Below are 21,035 nucleotides of genomic sequence, written 5' to 3' on the forward strand. Positions count from 1 at the left end.
TCAAAAATTCCTCTTATTTTTTTAAAATTAACCTTTCAAATTTCATAAACGTGTGAACTTACAAATTAACCAACTGAATCGTGTACTATAACAAAACGGATTGTGCATTGTAATCATTGAAAAAAAAAAGTATTTCATTATTTAAAGTGATATAATAATATTTATATGATAAATATAATTCAAAATTCCTCTTATTTTTTATATTTAACCTTTTAAATTTTATGCACGGATGAACTTACAAATTAACAAATCGAACCGTTTACTATAACAAAACGGGTCATTTGACATAGTTGTCATGGATAATAGTTAATAATTATGATTATTAATTTTACTGTTATTAAAATTTTATTATTATTATTATTTAATGTGTTAAGAAATATGAATTAGTGTCGTTAATTAGTACTAATCTTAAAATGAAATTTATTTTAATATATAAATACTATTTGAATTGAGTCTCAAATCAACATTTTTTATATAATTTTTGTTAAGTTGAAACTCTCCATTCTACCTATTTTTTTAACAGGAAAAAATGTTAAAAAATGAGAAAAAATGTTATAATAATATTTTCTTTAAAATTGAAAAAAGCAATTGACCTTGTATGGGCTGGCATCCCACTGTGTAATTTTTCATTGAGTTTGAGAAAAATAAATTTATTTTAATATATAAATACTATTTGAAATGAGTCTTGAATCAACATTTTTTATATAAATTTTGTTATGTTCAAACTCTCAATTTTACATATTTTTTAACAGGAAAAAAAAAATTATAATAATATTTTCTTTAAAATTGAAAAAAAGCAAGTGACCTTGTATGGGCTGGCATCTCACTGTTTGATTTTCCAATGAGTTTGAGCTGTACAAAGGCACAAGGCAATGCACATTCTAACTATTTTTTATAAACAATATTAAATATTGAATTACTCAATAAACAATAATAATATTATAATATAATATATCAAATTAAGTACCAGTACCAGTACAATAATAATAATAATAATAATAATAATATGTACATAAAATCCAATTTAATTTAATTTAAATAAATAAATAAAATATTTGTTTTGGGCTTAAAGAGTATCAAATTTAAACCTAATCAAATATTAAGAGTAAACAAACTATAGCCGCGGTTGCTTCGAGGGCACGACGGGGCTTTCCACCACGTCTTCTTCTTCCAGTCGTCTCTTTACTTGCAATTGAAAGTCAACGCTCAATTCCGACACTGCAGGTAGATTGAGATCGAAATTCCGACCCGATCTCCCGACATCCGACAATACAACGTTGTTGTTAGTAGTACCTCCGTCGTAATGACGGCGCTTGTGTCCTCCTAAGGCTTGTCCTGTTGAGAAACACTTGTGGCAGATGGAGCACTCGTGGACACGAGCACTTGTGGTGAGGTTGCAGGGTGTAGAGGGAGGGATTTCGTCGGTGGCGGCGGCGGTGGAGATTTTGGCGGAAAGAGGTGGTTTAGTACGGTGGCTGGCTTTGTGACCGCCTAGGGCTTGGTAGGATGGGAAGGACTTAGCGCAGACTGTGCAAGTGTATGTAGAAGAAGGACGCGTGGTGGTCTCAAGGTGACGATCGGTGACGCCGCGGGCGAGCATGATGAGACAGAGAGCGAGGTATTCATCGTCGTTGTCGGGGGATTGTTTGTTGCGTGTGGTCCAAGTTTCCGAATCCATGGATTTGTCAATGTGAAGAGCCATGGATGGATCTATCTATGTAACTTAGAGAAGAGAAGGTCAATAAACAATTGTGAGAGTGGAAGAGTAGTGAGATTAGGACTCGGGAGGAGTAGTGGTGGTGCTGGAGGACTAACACTACTTTATATATATATATATCCCATCATAATTCATTCTTTTTTTTCAACTTTTTTTTTCCATTTTAGGTTACAATGAATGAATTCTCATTATAATGTTTCATTGCATATTTATATATTTTCATTCATCCAATGGTAAGAAATTGTCTGATTAATTAAAAATAACCTAAATGAAAAACATTAAGAAAAAAGGCCCAATAATATTTGATTGTGTGGTTATTGACTATTTCTGAAAAATGTAACAACTTTATTTGTGTGGGTCTGACCGAAATGCAACTATCTACCCAAGTGGAAAAGTCATTTTTTAAAATCATATTTTTATTTTTTATTTTTGTTAGACAAGACAATTTTAATTATTTCTAATGATTGTAAAAATTATGAACAACGATTCTAACAAAAAAAAAAAAAAAAGTAATTATGAACAACTTAAAAAGTTAAGAGATAACTAAGATGAAAAATAGGAAATTGATAATTGAATTACGGTAATAATTGAATTATATATTTATATTTTATATTATTTTTTTATAAATATTAACTATATTATAATATTTAATAATCTCTAATAATATAATAGGAACCAATTAAGAGTTAAAAAAATAATAATTTATTTTTTTATTTAAAAAAAATTAATTTAACTTAATTTTTCATTTAATTCTTTTCCACTATTTACAATAATTAATAAAATTAATTTAATAAATTTAATACTTAATTTAAAAAATTAAATTATTGATTTCGGTCGGTCCGTTAGCCATCGATGGAACCAAAACTAGTAATCAGTTTGTTAAATAAATGATAAACTGAATTTTTTTTATTTAAAGATCTATATAGACGCAATGCATGCCTTATTTCCTTAAGGCAAAGTAACAAAAGAAAAATCTCTTTATTAATATATACTGAACAATTCTTAGTATTAATATATACTGAACAATTCTTAGTGATGCAATTTATCCATTCACATAAGATCACCATCTGTGGCCACTTAAAAAAACTCAAAAAATATATTTCTCAAATGTTTTGAACCATTTATCTATACCCTAAATTTGTAAAAAAAAAAAACAACAACTAATAAATCAATTAAACTAAGTTATTTTTTTAGTTAAATAACATATTGGGTAGTTGATTTTCATACGCGTACAATGTTTTGTATTTTTCAAACTCCAACCAACTCTTAGGTCTGGACCTGAATTAACCATCTAAACTAATTTTCACAAGTATCATTAAAAATAATTTTTTATCACATTTTTAAAACATAACTTTTAGTACTTACAATTCTCTAATGAATGAGACAAATGTAATATAATCAATAATGATATTTTGTAAATAAAAATTAAAACAAAAGTTTGACTAAAACGTAAAGGTAAAAGTATTTTTTAAACTTATTTTATTTTTCCTTGTTGGATTTGAGTATGTTAACAAATAAGAAAAAATGAGACATTTGTTATTGGTGGATAAGATTTAAAAAAGGAGCGCAGGCGCAAATCTCGCAGTTCCTCGGTCAAAATTTAACTTGAGTTTTATTTTGATTCGAGCTCATATAATACTAGTTATATAATACTAGTTTGATAACTTATCGAGTTTTTTCGAACCAAACAATATATAATATATTATTTTAAATAGTTAACTTAAACTCAAAAACTAACCATAACAATCCTGTCATCATAAAAGTCCAAGCTAATTTCACAATACTAAAGCACTTCACACTCATCATTGTCTAACCATTTTTTAAATCATACTTCTTTTGTTTCATCTCTTTTAATCATTACACTTACCCGACTCTCATCACCCGCCTCTAGTTGCCTCCATTTCCTTCTATCAACCAAAAAAGAGCTCATAGCCCCCATTTTGTTTTATTTTAAATTGAGTTCGAACTTGAAAATTTAATTTTAATTCAAAATTTCCGAGTCAAACTTAATCTTGCAGGTAAATTTTTTATTAAAGTTTGAATTCAAATTTAAAACTCGTTCGAGCCACCAATAGAGAGTGAATCGAGCCAAGGTCGAGATTCAGGCTTGAGTTCGATTTGGCTCATTTATAACCCTAAGTTTTGTAACATTTTGTAACAATGAAACTAGTCATATTTGGAGGAAATTTATAAATAAGTCTATCATCTATTTTAAAATTATGTTATTTGATCTTAAACTTTTTTTTTATATACTCTTATACGCTTCTATTATATATTTAAATAAGTAATTTGTTATGGTGAACTAATTTATCTTGATAAATATTTTGACACATGAATATTTATTATAAAAATACCAAACAGTACTCATCCATAATTCCAATAAAGTTTTCAATTTATAATATGCCAATATGAATGAACTCTTTATAACAAAGTTCAATAATCAAATTAAATATCTTTATAGTAGTAGATAAAAGTCGAGCACTCGTAATAACTTGAAGGACTAAGATATGAGTTTTATGAAAGAAGAAATGGCTCGGAAGAAACGTTGCTAGTTGCTTCGTTAATACATGGAGGAGTGAGGTGATGTCGCCGATCTCTCTCTCTAGATCTTCATCTCTCTTTGCTATTCGAGATCACAAATTCGCCTGAAATTTGATAGATTTTCTAATCTTCTCTTACTTCAAAATTTGTCGTCGATTCTCGAAACATCTCATTCTGGATTTCCTTGATTAACTTCATCCGATGGTGGTCTGCAAATGCCGCAAGGTACTTCTCGTATTTCTTACACCTTCTTATGCAAACAAACACTCGTGCATATATATCGATGACGTGTTAATAGTCGTTCACGGCTGGTCGTCATGATTTACACGCATTTTCCTTAGGTTCAAGTTTTAGATTGAGCAGATTTGGAACTTAGATGATTAGCTTCTGTTGAAATGTAGTGTTGTCCTGTTTCAGTTGATGATGTTTGGATCAGATCGGTTCTGAATTGGGAGAATGAAGTTTGAATTGTTCATGATCCATCTATTTCTTTGAAATTTGGATTTAGGTAGAGGCTGTAGGATTCTACTTACTGGAATGGGAAAATTGGCTGCAGATTTACTTGAATGCGTTTCGTTAATTCTCATTTCAAGCTGCTTGTAGTTTATGTGAACCTAAGGAATGTGTTTGTTTTCAGGCAACCAAGTTGTACTGCTTTGTTCACAAAGTACCAGTGTGTGGAGAATGCATATGTTTTGCGGAGCACCAGATCTGTGTGGTAATGCTTTATTATACCCTTACTTGGTTACAATCTCATTGTATGATTTGGAATTTCTGATAAATTAGGTTCTATCTTCAAAGTTTTTTTTGTTTGTTATTCAACTGGAGTTTGTTACTATTTGTGTTTGAACAGATTTACAATTTGCCACGACATGAGATGTAGTATGAGGATTCTGGTTTGATCAGAATTACTATTTGTTCATGAGTACGAATTGCTGAATTGATAAGTCTAGTTGTAGGAATGCTTCCCTGCTATTTACATTTGTTGGATGTTCTGTTGTTCAAAGTTGTAAGAGCATACAAAATAGTATTAAAAGAAGCTATATCATAAGCTACCAACATTTAAAGCTCTTACAGAACTTTCATGCACATCATCTGCCATAGTATTTAGTTACTGTACCATACACAAAGCTATAATCTTACTAAAACATGATATCTCTGGAACTGTTCACCTCATTGCTTGAGCAATCCTCGGGATAATTCCCTTATGAGATCAAAGGGACTCAAGGAAAGGCTGAATGACTTATCATCTAACAGGCCAATTTTTTCCATAGTCGCCAGAAAACTACATAATGATTCTCCTCAAGACTATCAACCAGTTCTGACTATAATAAACCTAGATCAGTCTCCACAAATTCTCAAACAAAAGCTATTGATCTTGAAAATTTTCATCCATTTTCATTTCCGCCTCAACCTTCCTCATTCTCAAGCTCTTCAAGCTTACTCCCAGAATTTCGAATTTCTACATTCATATCGTCCTCCTTCCCAAGCTAATATATATACTCTCTTTTTTCCATTGGATAAGAAAGCCATCATCTCATAAATTTACTTTTTCCATATTTATGGAGTCTTTCCTTAAACAAATGAAACAACTTATATGGTCAAATCTATGAAAGCACCAATACCATTTACTTTTTCTCACAATATATTTGAGGAACCTAGAAATGCTTGGAATTCAAAATTCATCTATTCCGAGGAAAAAAATCTGACTGGAGGTTATCCGCTGCTTTTTTGGTTGTTCCAGTAAACTTAGTTAGACGGAATGCACAAGCAAGAAAGTTAAGATAAGGTTATCAAGACTAAGCTTATCTCCATTCCTATATTACAGCCCATTTGCAGAGAGTTTATTGCTTTCATGTTAGGCACTTAAAACTCAGAAGGTCATTCCAAATAAATTGTGAGAAATTTGAAACTGGGTATGGATTGAGGCATTGTTCTGCCCTCCTGTAAGAGGGACAGAGATGAAGTGAATGGTGCATAAGCACTAACCTGAAACTGCAGTTCCATGTACAAAGAGATGTATTATAGCGTGCTAGTTATCATGAAATTGTATCAATGGAGGGGAAATCATGGTATGATTTCATAACAGATAAATAGTCAGTAGTATTATTTGTAACTGTTATTCGATCTTTTTGATTTTTTAGTTTTAAGAAGTTGTAGCATGAAGTGTTTTTGTTATGCTAAAACTCAACTCTACCGGTTAGAGGCAAAATGTTTCCTTGCTTTGTGGTATTTCTACTAAGAAATTTATAACCCTCTGTAAATATTGAGAGAAGTTATTATGTAATTTCTTCTTTGTGGTTTACTTTTTTCCCCTTTAAAGTTTCTCTGAAGATATTGAAATGCTAATTTAAATAGGTAACATCAAGATTTGACACATGAAAGTGGAAGTGACAAAACATCATAATGCATTGTACTATTTGTGATAACAAACACTTAACTGTTTGCATCATGAGGGATGTTCTTTTCATTTGATGTAAATTTATTTTTGTTCCTTTTAATTCCAGTAACTTCCTTATTCACATCAGTTAGATTTAATAGGCAAAAAGGTTATTTTTTAGAAGAACAAATACTCTTGACATATGCTTTTTATTTAGTTGACCTGTTCAATACTGAGAAAATTTCCCTTACATCAAGGAAGACTTGATCCCACGATGTCCAATATTAACATGTTATCTTCAGCAAATTATCTTCATTTTTGTTAATACTGGATATTTAGTGACTCAATTTGTTTGTCTGGTCATAGGCTCGAACTTACTCTGAATGGGTAATTGATGGAGAGTATGACTGGCCTCCCAAATGTTGCCTTTGCCTTTCCTCCCTTGAAGAGGGAGCAAATCCTCAAACTACTCGGTTGGGCTGCTTGCGTATGTGATCTTAAAATTACGTGAACGTCATAATGAAGTTCTATGTTATTAGATAATAATAGTTTTTGAAGCCACCTGAATAATATTTTTATATTTCCTTTCCCCAAATGCTGGCTGTTCATGTAGATGTTATGCATACAAACTGCTTGGCTTCACACATCAAAAGTTTCCCTGAGCACACTGCTCCAGCCGGATATGGTTGCCCTACCTGTAATACTTCTGTAAGTTTTTCTTTATGCTGTGGTGAATGAGATCTATAATTCTCAATCCTTTCTTTCACTTCAAATGGTTTCTGCCCCAAAATATATTGGTAAATGTTTTTCACATAGTAAAGTAATAACTGTTGTCTGTTCAACAGTTATAGCAGGACAGCTGTAGATGTTACTATAAATTTATATTGGAAAAGTTGTGGGAAGAGATTATTGTAGCTTGATTTCATGGCAACAAAATTTGACAGATTACATTTCGACAAGTATTGTTATGCTAACCCTCAATTGGGTTTGTAGAACTTTTGAGAAGATGGGGAAAGACTTAAAATTTTTATAGAGATGTTGAGATACTCAGAATTATTACTCTTTTATTATTCTAAAACTTAAAAATAATCTTGATTACAAAAGTTATGCCTTGTTTAATAGGATAATACTAACTAGGGTTTAATAACCTTTCCCAAAACAAAATCTATCATATTGCTGATGCTGCATGTCTTTTCAATATCGGGTTTCTACTTTGTCCAAAAGAAGGAAAATTTATCAGGTTTCTTCTCATTGACCAATATGCATGTCATTGGTTTACAGATATGGCCGCCAAAAATGATCAAGGATTCTGGATCCCGACTTCATTCAAAGCTTAAAGAAGCAATTATGCAGGTAATGTTAAGGGTTAATTCATGTGTATCTATCAGTGTATGAGTTAATGGAAGTACAATGAAAGCTGATGTGAAACCGAATAGAAATTGGAGATAGGAAGAGGTATAGCAGAGAACTAAGAACAAACTGAAATGCATCTTATTCAATAAAGGGGAAAGTCCTTAAATATGCTATGGGGTCATGTATTTATAGAGGTAACTTCCAACATAAAAAAATTGCTAAAATACCAAATCTTATACAAAATACTAACTTCCAATCTAAGCAAAGATTCAAATATTTCTTAATGATAATTCACTTTAATAGCAAATAACATTATGTTTTGCTTAATTTATTAATAGGTTGATTATTTTTGCAAATTGTGATTTGCAGACTGGTCTAGAAAAGAACCTATTTGGTAATCATCCAGTTTCTTTAGTGGGTACAACAGAGTCGTCCCACACAGCACCACCAGCTTTTGCCTCTGATCCTTTAGTAAATCTATCTACCACCGATGGCAACAACTCATCAATAGCAAACGGTTCCAATGTAAAGGCTTCTGTATCAGATATTGTTGAGGTTGATGGCTCTACTATGAAATCACCTTTGACAAGTCCACAGTCGGATTTCATGAAAAGTTCTAGCCCTAGCGTAAGCGAATTTTCTGTCACTAAAGTTTTTTTTTTGTACATCTCAAACTGAATTATATATTGCAAACAAGACAGACACAGGCCGGTGCGACAACTCGAAAGGGTGCATTTCAAGTAGAGAGACAGAACTCGGAGTTTTCATATTATGCTGATGATGAAGATGCAAATCAAAAGAAGTACAGTCGAAGGGGTGTGTGTCTGTTTGTTGTGTATATATATATATATATTTATGTTGTGTCTGAATATATATGGTATAAAAAACTAAAAGAATAGACAATTGTGAATGTAGGTTCTCTCCAGCTAAAGTTTCTTAGAGCATTGATACCTTTCTGGTCAAGTTCATTACCAACTTTACCAGTGACAGCGCCGCCAAGAAAAGATGCTGCAGATGCCCCCCAAGAGGGTAGTGGTGGCCGATCACGCCATCATAGGCCTTCAAGAATGGATCCGAGAAAGATCCTTCTTTTCATAGCTATAATGTAAACTTTTATCTCTTTTCTTTTCTTTCGTATTTTTCTATTATAATTAATTTTTGTTGAACTTGGTGGTGTAGGGCATGCATGGCTACTATGGGTATTCTCTATTACAGAATCTCAGAAGGTGGCCTCGGGGATGAGCCGTTTGATGATGACCAGCTTCAGCAGCTGCAGCAGCTGCAACAGCAGTAAAAGATATCTCAAAGGTTGAGGTAATTTGCTTGGGTTGTTTGTTCATTCATATATACATTTACTGTGTATTTTGGTGACATGAGAATTGCTTATAGGATGGATGATTTTCTCTTCAAAAGATGTTTATTCATATCATCATGCAACTGTTCTTATCTCTTTAAAGTTTTGGTTTAGAATGATGGATGTAATGTGGAGGTTGTTAGAAGAGTCTTTTCTTTCTTTACATGTAGTTTTGTTGTCAGTTTGGAAAAAAGGTAAAATAATAGACTTTAGAACATTATTATTATTATTATCATATTGCTTATTATAGACTAAGTTTGTTTTGGTATGAGGTTACTTATATATATCATTTTCTTTTGTTTGATTTGATGATTTTTCTTCTTCTTCTAGACATGTCTTAAGTGTCTTTTCCATGGAGGATGATTTTGTTGGAAATATACTTATAAATATTTTCAATGCAAATTTCAAATAATCAAAACTTTATTGTCAATGATTTACATAACCAAAAGAATAGAAGAAGCTTCTTATTCAGTGATAATCCACAACATTATGGCTTTGTTCGAAACCATTTTTTCCTTTTTATTTATTCCATTATTATCCATCAATTTATCAACCAAAATATTCTTATACTTTTTCTATTAAAAAAACAAAATATCAATTTTTAAAGTTTTTTTTTTTAAAAGGTCCATCAAATTTTAAAGTTATCTACTTGTTTACTTAAATAAGCTGAATCCAAACAAGCTAAGGTCCATTTGAAAACATTTTTTGGGTCAGGCGATGATAAATATTTAATTAATGTTTTTAGAAGCACTTTTTTTTTCTCATGTGAATATAAATGTGATAAATTATTAAAAATATGTTTAGGTATAACATAGTGTGTAACTTATTTTTTTAATTTTAATTATGAAGGGTCGGTCATTTTATAGATCGTCTGTCGGATATTCAATTTGGTTGATTTTCGGTTCTATTTAGACAAGTTCGATTTAGGCAATTTAGTCAATTTTACTTATACACTTAATTCAAATAACCCTTACAAGACTAACAAAATCTGAAAATGAATAACATTTTATCCTTTCATTACTCAGACTATAAACAAATGAAAAGAACTTTTAAAAATTAAACACAAAATATCAAAAAAAGTAAAAATAAATAAAAATATTTAAAATATGTCATTTAACTATTGATTCTCACTCAAATCATAAGACTTAGCGATCTGCGTAGATTAAAAAGAAAAATGTTCACCTATGATTGCAACTCTCAGATTTCATTCACAATAATCTATTATACAGATTTGCTAATATTCTTTTTCACCTTTTTTTTTCCAAATAACTTTATTGTTTTTGTAATTTTTGTTACATTAATTTTATTATAGAAGAAAAACTAGACCAAGTTATAATTAATACTTATAGCTTAAAGGAAAGAAAAGTGAAAATCAATCAAAGGAAGGCCTATTTATCTATCTATATAAAATAAATAAATAAAAAACATGGGAAATTCCTCCTGCCTATTTGTTAAATCTAAAATATTTTCACATGACCTGGGCACGTACATGCAAAGGATATATAAACAATTAAAATATTGTGGCTCAAAAGTCAGAATTTAGAGATCATATCTAATACCTTTCATCCTTGGAAAATAAATAAATAAACAAAGTAAAGAAAAATCATTTGAAAAATTCAATGTCAACACCCACAAGAAATGATCTACAATAACTATTACTTATAATAACATTTTGACTTATAATAAACAACATTTTGAATTTTATACCCATGATTTAAATAAAAGAAGATTCTCAAATAAACTAATAAAGAATGGGAAGTAAATTAAGGTATAAATAATATATTTAGCAAACTTATAATAAAATCTAGAAAGGGTCTCTATCATTCATAATTTCATATACTACAAATAATATATATATTCCTTCACTTCCAATTTGCTTAGTGGGGAGCACAAAATACAGCCATGTCCACCTTCATCATTTTCTTTATAATAATAAATTTAGCTAATGAACAAGCATCCATTTCAGTTCATTCAATTGGTTCAGAAGAGAGCCAACCCTCATTCATTATTGACCTATCACCTAATGCAGTTTTCAAAATATTTTGTTTTTGTTTTTGTGGAAACTGACTCTGTCTCTAGATTTAAAAGTACAATCAACATACTTCAAAACAAAGTATGACAATTTGAAAACCATATCGCGTTAACCGATCCGAATGTTAACCAATCCGAATTGAACCAATTAGGGTGGTTTTCCGCTTGACCGGGATCAGAAAATCTTGAAACATTTTAGACGGAATTCAGGGGTGCACCAATCTTCCAATTATTTTTTTAATGATAATTGATTAAAATGGTTAATAAACTTATTTAATGTAATAGTTACTTTTAATACTTAAAAATATTATTATTGAATGTTTTTGATATTTGTTATTTTAATAATTTATAATTATAAATATATGAATTATTTTATTTTATTATTTATATTTGAAGTTTAAACTGTTTTTCGATTTTTGTTGCACTGCGAAGAAATTTCCCCGAGAAACTAAGAAAATATATTATTTAACATCAAAACCAGAACAAAAAAACTAAGTCCATCGAGTTGGGTTATGTTATTTAAATAATTTGTTCATATTGAGATCATGAAAAATTTGAGTTATTTGGTGAAAAAAATTTAAAGGGTGCTAATTTGTAATTAAAATTTTTTTTTAATAATATTTTAATATTTTAATTGATTATTTATTTGATGAGAAAATAATAAAAATTTATTATTAAAAATTATTAAAATAATGTTTTTTAGCTGCACAAGGTCAAGAAATAGCAAATTTGAATTTTATGTACCTCTTATAAATAAATAATGGATTGAGGGATGGAAAGACAATACAAGGAAGGTTTTATTTGAAAAAAAAACTTATTATACTTTTTCTTTTGCAAATAAATCCTCACCAGAATAAATAAAAAGTCAATAACATTTTCAGGGTATTAAATTTTATATTTTCTGACTTCACATTTCCCCCAATTTTATAATAGTTGACTTGTGGAAAGTTAGTGCTCTTGTATATTCTCTATTATGGTGCTATAAATTAAAGTCTTTGCATCACTTCAAAACATAGTGTCAACATTCAATATCTATTCTCTATATATTATTTTATGAACAAAACATTTTTTTATATGTTTCACCCACAGGATCCCACATTTTTATATGCATGTCATCCTCATGAAATTTATAAGGTTCATTGGATCTAGAAATGTTATTTTTCCTAATTGAAATAACTAGAAGACTTCAAACAGGTAACTTAAGTTATAAAATTGGTTTCTAAGAGACTAATGTCACCGGTTCAATTTTCACTTAAAATAGTTTAAATTGGAGGGGAAAGTTAAAACAATTTAAATTGGAGAGGAAAATTATGATTATAGAATTATGATTATAAAATCCTATATTAATAAATTAAAAAAATTAAAAACTAATACACCATCAATTATTCATAGACACCATTCATTTCAATTATTTCAATCAAATATCTATAATTATATTTGTTTGCTATACAAAAAATAATAATAGAGAAACTGTTCATTTTCTAATATGGTGCCATTACAAAGTCTAAATAACTCCCATTCTGAATTTACCTAATTTTTAACTAAGATATAAGAATTTATTTAAAATACTAATTAATCATAACTTTGTTTTATGATTCATTAATTATAAACTAATAAAAAATTTAAATAGTATATATACATCAAAAAAATTGTAGTAGTCATCACATATTTTTTTTTTTAAAATTAAGTAAATTATAATATTTTCACTTCCTTTTGTTCACTTTATTTTGTTACTTGTGCCTTTTTAATCAACAGGTGAATGATATTTATTTTTTTTCCAATTTTTGGAATGTCCGGGTTCATGGTTAAATTCTTAATTAAATCAATTTTACACAATTTCTATAGATTTTTAATGCATTAATTTGATTGTTTCCAGTGAACTGGTCTTAATTAATAGCCCCTCTAACCATGTTTAAAGGGGCGTCCCATAATTTATAATTAGACCCTTAATATAAATAATGCACTGTTTTTATGTGAGTTGTTCTTGCTTAGGGCTAATTAACATAAATTAATAATGAGACAGTCACCATCAAGATTAAACAATATAACTGTTTAAAAAAATGAATGAATAAAGAAATCCTTTTGACATTTTGTTGCTTGCTCAAATGGAGTATAAATATGTCTTTTCTTAAACCATATTTTTGTCAATTTCACCACATCTAGAACAGACTTCTAAAATCGATTTCTATAGGAGACAATGGAGCCTAATTGGGGAGAAAGCGAATGGAACGCCTACGGAGGACTATACATGTCGAGCACTAATGAAGAGGAAGATTTAATGGCTCAATTTTTGAACAACTGCTCATTTTCTAAAGAGCAATTATCCGAGGAGGCAATGGATCTTGTCGTATCTAATTCCTCTCGATTAGGTTCAAGAAATTATCTAGAAATGTGTATGAATGGACCTAATGATAATTTGTTGTGTTCTTTCTCACATGAAGAGAGTGTACCTAAGTTATCCTCAAATGATGATCATGGTTTGATTTGCCCTAGTGAAGTCAACAATTTTTTGAGCATGGATGATAATAACACATTTATCATGCCTATGCACATCTTTGTAGAACAAGAAAACCCTAATTATAAGCATATGGGTAACCTAATGGATATGGACGACAATACTATTGACGACAATATTATCACAAAAGGGCGTGAAAACTACTCATCTAGTAACATAGATGATAACCTATTGGAGAATCTCAAGAAGAGGTCACGGCCTCATGTTAATAGTGTGGTATTGTCCTAGCTCATTTTATTTTTTTATTTTTAAATTACTTGTGTGACAAGAAACATAATTGATTTCATTGCATGATAGATGAAGAAGAATTTAAAGGCTAAGATGAGAAAAAGTGTAGCGTTAGAGAAGATCAAACCAAGCTCGATCAACAGTTCAGAAGATGAACCCGACTCCAACACTACTTCTCTAGATTTGAGTGGAAGATTGAACGAAAGTTCAAGCATTAATGGCAAGAGAAGGTTGAAAAGAGGATCTGCAACCGACCCTCAAAGCCTCTACGCTAGGGTAAAGAGCACCAACAATATTATATATATTTATCAATCCAATTTTACATCAAAGTTATTTGTTGAAAATTTCAATGATTTATTTTGTAGAAAAGAAGAGAGAAAATTAATGAAAGACTAAGGATCTTGCAAAGTCTTGTCCCAAATGGCACAAAAGTTGACATAAGCACAATGCTTGAAGAAGCTGTCCAATATGTGAAATTCTTGCAGCTTCAAATTAAGGTTGTTTTAAAACCCTTTTTTTTATGATTATGTAGTCATTTTATATTAATTTACCAATTAAAACTTAATTATGCTATATTTTTATTTATGCAGATTTTGATCTCTGATGATTTATGGATGTATGCACCCATTGCATACAATGGAATGAACATTGACCTTGATATCAATTAATTAATTAATTAAGATCACATTCTCAAACCCTTCAAATTTGTTTGAAGATGATGGCTGCAATAATTATTGGTGGTATTCATACACTAATTATTATAGATATACATCACACAATCAAATAAATTATTTGTATTGTTCTAGCTAGTACATTCTTTGATTCTTGTTTGGAGATTTTTCTAAGTTCATCAATAAGAATATTTAAAATTATATTATTTTTTTGGTGATATTATATTTCTTACCAGTTTAATATGTTTATTGTGTATTCTTTTGACAACATTATTATTTTGTGTTATGCTAAGCTAATATATTTTATTTTGCCATTCAATTAAACCTCACAATAAGATTAATAAATATTTCATTGTATTAAATATTAACAATAGCTAATAAAGGTGAAATTTCAGTATTTGTCTTAAATACACTCAATAAATAAACCACTATTTTAAACAAAATATATTTTTTTCATTTTGTATTTTATTTATAAATTTCTGACTTACTTTTTTTTTGTATTTTCTTAATATTTTAAATAATAAACTTTTTTTTTTATTTTAAATATTATATAACTTTTTTTATATATACAATAGACGTATAAATATAAATGTTCTCAAAATAAGTGTGCATATGCTAGTGCCGTGTATAGCCCATAGTTACTATTTATTAATTTGTCTAGATATTAGGAAATAACAAAATAGTTTATGTTTATTGCATTACTGAATTTTAATCTATCCATTTTTGCTCAAGGTTGGAGACCTATACAAGACATAACTAGAGTTTTTTTTATATATTAAGGATTATAATATTAAATTGTTGGATGTGATCGAATCAAGGAACTAAAATGAATGATTGTTTATGTAAATTATTGACTCAATAATTAAATAAATTTTCAAAAAATGTAATAAAAGAAAATTTATTAAATTATAAGAATAAAAAAAAAGACATTTTTTCATGAAATTATAAATTAAAAAAAATTACATTTTTTATAATAAATATAAATAAAATTATAACCTTTTGTAAATATTATAAATAATGATAATAATTATGATAAAATATTATTTTCTAAAATGTTATGTTATTTTATTTTAGTTAGTGAAAATTATAAAATAAAAAGTAAATTATTTTTTATATTTATATAAAAATGTGATTAAATGTTTTAATTTAAAATATATAATAATTAAAATTTTATTTTTGTTAAACTAAATATATATATAAAAGAATAATTATTAATATGAATATATATTTTATTAACTTTAAAAACTAATATAATTAGTTAAAATATATATTTTTAAAATTTATTATTATTATTTTTTTACTTTTTAAAATTATTTCTATTTAGCTTTTTATTTATTTATTAATATATATTTTAAATAATATAATTAACTTTTTTGATAAATAATAAAATTAATTATTATTTTTATTTAACAATAATAACATAATTTTATATAAAAATATAAAACTACATTAATATTATAAATTAAAATAACAAATATTTATTAATAATTTAAAATATATCAAAATATAGTTAGATTAATTATTTCTATTTCTATTTGAACATATACATATACATTATTAGTATTTATTAATTAATTAATTTATATATATATATATATATGTATATGAATAATTAATAATTAATAATTTTAAAATATAATAATTAATAGTTTTAATTTTGTAATGTTTAATTTCAATTTAATTAAATCACTTTCATTTTTTTATAATATATAAATAATTTAAAATAGAAAAAATAAAAATAAATTAAGTTAAATATATTAACTAATTTAAAGTATTATATATAATATGATAAATTAAAATAATAAATATATATTAATATTAATCATTTTGTTTGATATATATATATTTATATTACTAGTATTTTATTTTATTTTATGCAATTTTGTTTTATATATTTATAAAAATAATTAATAGTTTTAAAACATCAATATAAATAATTAATATATTATTTATTACCTACATTATATTAAAAAATAATTATTATATTATTTTAATTATAGATATTATGAACAAAAAGTTGAATTAACAATTAAAATATTCAAAAGTTGAAAAAAAATATATTTAAAATAAAAATAAAAATATATTTAACTAATAATGATAAGTTTTACAATTAGTAAGAAATATATTTCATATATATTTAATAATTGATGGAACAAAATCAAACACCATGTACTAAAGGTACTTAAGAACAATATTAAAATTGTAATAAAAAAAATAACAATTATTTTTTCTCATTTGTTTAAATATAGTTGTTGATAAAAATTATGTCAACTAATTTATTTCAATTATTTTAAATAAAAATCATAACTATAATTGTGTGTAGATAAAATATTAGATAAATTGTTCATTTTTTAATATTTACAAATGCCTAAATATACAAGTCCCACTCATAGTTTACCTAAATTTTAAGTAAGACAAAAGAGTTTATTTTAAATATCAATTATAGCTTTTTTTATGTTAAACAATTAAAGGGGAGAGATCTTATGTTTTCCTCCATGTGCCCTTATATGTTTCATTTGAAAAGAATCATTTAACAAAAAAAAAAAAAAAAGACAAAGAGAAGACTTTAAACTAGATAGCTTTATTTTTTTTTTCAAATGAAACTTACATGAGCACAACAAGAGAAACAACTTATCCCTCCCCATAATTAAAAACTATAATAAAATATTCAAATATCATATACTTTTGAACAATCAATTGTTCTAATAAAAAAATATAGGTTTTATTGTATCTATGATTTTCACACTATCTTGGAGACAAAATACATTAAGTTTCATGTCTTTTAATTTAACAAAGGAATGATTGATGAGTTTGTACATTATCTTTTGCATGTTCTTTAATATTGCACCCACTCTAATAGATTGTTTTTGCTTGGTATATAAAGTTGTGCACTAAATTGTGTTTAAATGTTTTTTTGTTGAGATTTTTTTTTCTATATATGCGGTGATTTTTTTAATATAACAATGACTATTGTTTATTTAGGGAAACCAAAATATTCACAAAATAGATTACAATAATAGAACAATTTTAATTTTTTTTAGATATTTATAAATCACACATTTATAGAAAAATTCTCAACAAAAAACATTTAAATACAATTTAGACTAATTCACCTAAGATCAAATATTTCGAGCCGGCTTCAGTTAAAATTCATACTTTCTTTCTTGTGTTGCGATCACATAAAAGCATAAACTTTGATGGGATAAAAAAAAACTCCTACGCTGTTGGAGTGTCTGTGTCTTTTAATCGATTAGGTTACCCTCAAATTATTCCCTCCGTGTAGTAACGAGGTGGGTGAGAATGAGAAAGTACAACAAAGATTTAACATAAATATTCAATTTTAAAATCGGTGACCAAGCCACAAGTTTTTTCTTTTTCTAGTTTCGAGAACCGTTAAAGAATAAACCAAATCAAAAGTACCACAAAAATACGTAAATACGTAGTTGTTCATCGTCAAACGAACAACAAATAGATTGTAATCCAATAATTGGTGATATTTCTTTATCAAATAATTAACAAGAAAGAGAACAAGAGTCAACATTGATAAGAATCTATCTTTATTAGTGTCCAGAGTAGATATATGCTAAAAAAGACAAGATTTTTAAGTTTTTATTCCATTATAAGTTGTGTTTAGATGTTTTGTTGAGATTTTTTCTATAAATGTGTGATTTTTTAAATATTTTAAAAAATAAATTTGTTCTATCATTGTAAACTATTTTGTGAGATATTTCGGATTCCCTCAATAAATATTAGTCATTGTTGTTGTTTTTCAAATACCTTTTCAACGTAGTGACGTTATATGACAATACATTTTTTGGTCTCATATTTATAATCAGCCGCCATAAGGACTGAGCCCACTTTAAATGGCCCAATGTTTATCATCATAAATAAAAACTTTTGAATTTGAAATAATTGTGTTTATTATTTATATTGATATTATTAGGTTAAGAAATTATTATTCTTACCAAAATAAATAAGTTAGCCTCTGCTCAATAAATAAATAAGTCTTTGTTTACTCTAAGCATGAAAAAACAAAAAATATAAAGTTACATTTTCTTTGTATTGATAATTAATATAAACACTATTTTTAAAAGTTCTATATGATTTAAAATGAATGATTTTTAAGAAACATACTCAAGCCATCTCACACATAAAATAGAATTATATTGATACCCTCATTTATATAAGGATACAAGTTAAATAATATTATTAAATTTAATTTTAAATCACATTTAAATGAGAATAATCAATGGCAGATCTATGTACAAGAATAGGTAGCCCAATTGTTTTTGTATGTATATGGAAATAACGACGAAAAAATATATTTGTCATTAATGTTTTGCGTCACTAGAGGAAATGAATATTTTAATTTTTTGCTTCATATTATTATCTTCCAATTTGGGTAGATTTCAAATTCTAACTCCGTCTAATAGGATTCCTTGAAATATAAATGCAAAATATTTAAATTATTAGCTATCATTGAAAAGAATAATACTCCATGGAAATGAAAATGTTATGTTTAGCTTACTATATGTAAAATGTCTCCACTTTCAATTTAGTACTCCACACTATAGATTAATTTCAAACAAATCATAATTATTCTCGATAACTTAATTTGACCACCAACGATCTCACGATTCATGCTACTATGATCGACCGATACGATGCATAGCTGCCCTAATCAATGTTAATATGTAAAAGTGTATATTTAAAATTTTAAGAAAGAAAAAAAAAACTGTTTTAAATAGATTTAAACATTGCCACAATCCACATGTAAGGGTTTTCCAAGTTATTAGGCACAACCAATGATGACCAAGTGGTATATGACTATACATATAAATATTAATCATGTGATTGGTCAATTGTCTCGTTACTTAATTAATTAATTAACCAAATCAATGTTTAATGAATATTAATTATGGGATGACATAATCGTACGTGTCTCTACTTTAAATTCCCAACAACCAATATTTTGTTTATTAATTTCATTAAACACGTATAATAATAATAATAATAATGTATCTATGTATGTAATAGTGGTAATCCCACTTGTAACACAGTGACAAAATGACCAAGGTTTAATTGAATTTTATCGAACGATATTGCATGATTGGAATAAATTAACATATGATTATTGGGATGGTTAGCCAATGTAAACGTGTTCAAAGATTTGTCTTTAGATCTTGTGCTACTTTTTAAAAATAAATAAATAAAACTTATTTGATATATATACTAGATAATTAATTATGAATTGAATACATTTATGTTCATTTATTTATAATGTGTTTTAGTTAATCACATTCAATTATCAATACAACAATTCTCATGCTTTATACAAAAGAAATCTAAAAAGAAGTTTAAATTGTTTTTTTTCAGTTAATCTCCATACATAAAAAAAAAATGAAAAAGAAAAAATAGAATAATTGCTATTTCATCTCTATGTATTAGCAAAACGTCCTAATTACAGCAAATGTATAAGAGAGTCTAATTTATTTCTAATTAATTATTCATTACAACAATTTTATAGAATATAAATATAATTAGAAGTGGTACTAATAAAAATTAAAAGCATTGACTAATGTTTATTGAACTGTCAAATTTATTTAATTAAACTTTCTATCTTCTCTAAACAAATATATGATTTTTTTTTTAATTTTTTGATAAATTAATTAATAAGCATGTGGTTGGGGATAAAGAGGACTTTCTGGATGTAAACTCAAGATTAAATTTAATATAACTTGTATGAAATTTTTTGATATTATACATTAGTCCACATGCTTGCATCAAATCTCTTTAATTATTTATAATCAATTTTATGAAAAATATTCAAATTTTATGCCAAGTTTACTTGGTCATAGAATTTTAAGATAAAAAGTTATCTCAATTAAAAATTAGAACTTAAAAGTAAAAAAAAAATTATGGTAAAACGCAAAATGTAACAAAAATGTTAATAATAAATATCGAGCTAAAGATGAGCATCACATGACACACTAAACCAACAAAGAACCCACCTCGTGGTGGGTTGATCAAGCTGAGTTGACCACTTTGTATTCTAGCTTCTTCTTGTCAAACTACGACCACACCATATGGTGTATGGTGTCACGTGTATATATATTTTTATTATATAAATAATATTTGGCTAGACTATATCTTTATTAATTTATTTAACTTTTTCATGTATGTGTATTGATGTCACACTATATTATATTTCACAACAAATTTTAATAATACATATATTTTAATAT

General features: G+C 27.2%; 3 protein-coding genes across 3 annotated transcripts; 2 read left to right on the forward strand and 1 right to left on the reverse strand.

Annotated features, from left to right (window-relative positions):
• Positions 1 to 1,067: 1,067 nt before the first annotated feature.
• On the reverse strand, positions 1,068 to 1,770 carry LOC124932997 (zinc finger protein 1-like). The gene has a single exon (XM_047473720.1). It carries the CDS (start codon positions 1,700 to 1,702, stop codon positions 1,115 to 1,117), a length of 588 nt encoding a protein of 195 aa, XP_047329676.1. The 5' UTR covers positions 1,703 to 1,770; the 3' UTR covers positions 1,068 to 1,114.
• Positions 1,771 to 4,265: 2,495 nt separating this feature from the next.
• On the forward strand, positions 4,266 to 9,593 carry LOC124932575 (zinc finger protein-like 1 homolog). Its single transcript, XM_047473228.1, has 9 exons — positions 4,266 to 4,483; positions 4,896 to 4,976; positions 7,005 to 7,125; positions 7,252 to 7,346; positions 7,920 to 7,991; positions 8,361 to 8,618; positions 8,693 to 8,807; positions 8,907 to 9,096; positions 9,171 to 9,593. The coding sequence occupies exons 1-9, from the start codon at positions 4,460 to 4,462 to the stop codon at positions 9,283 to 9,285; spliced, it is 1,071 nt and encodes a 356-aa protein (XP_047329184.1). The 5' UTR covers positions 4,266 to 4,459; the 3' UTR covers positions 9,286 to 9,593.
• A 3,980-nt stretch (positions 9,594 to 13,573) lies between these two features.
• On the forward strand, positions 13,574 to 14,787 carry LOC124929684 (transcription factor bHLH139-like). Its single transcript, XM_047470084.1, has 4 exons — positions 13,574 to 14,107; positions 14,189 to 14,395; positions 14,485 to 14,616; positions 14,710 to 14,787. Exons 1-4 carry the CDS (start codon positions 13,574 to 13,576, stop codon positions 14,785 to 14,787), a joined length of 951 nt encoding a protein of 316 aa, XP_047326040.1.
• Positions 14,788 to 21,035: the final 6,248 nt, after the last annotated feature.

The sequence above is a fragment of the Impatiens glandulifera genome, chromosome 3, assembly GCF_907164915.1.
Source record: "Impatiens glandulifera chromosome 3, dImpGla2.1, whole genome shotgun sequence".
In the NCBI taxonomy this organism is placed as follows: Eukaryota; Viridiplantae; Streptophyta; class Magnoliopsida; order Ericales; family Balsaminaceae; genus Impatiens; species Impatiens glandulifera.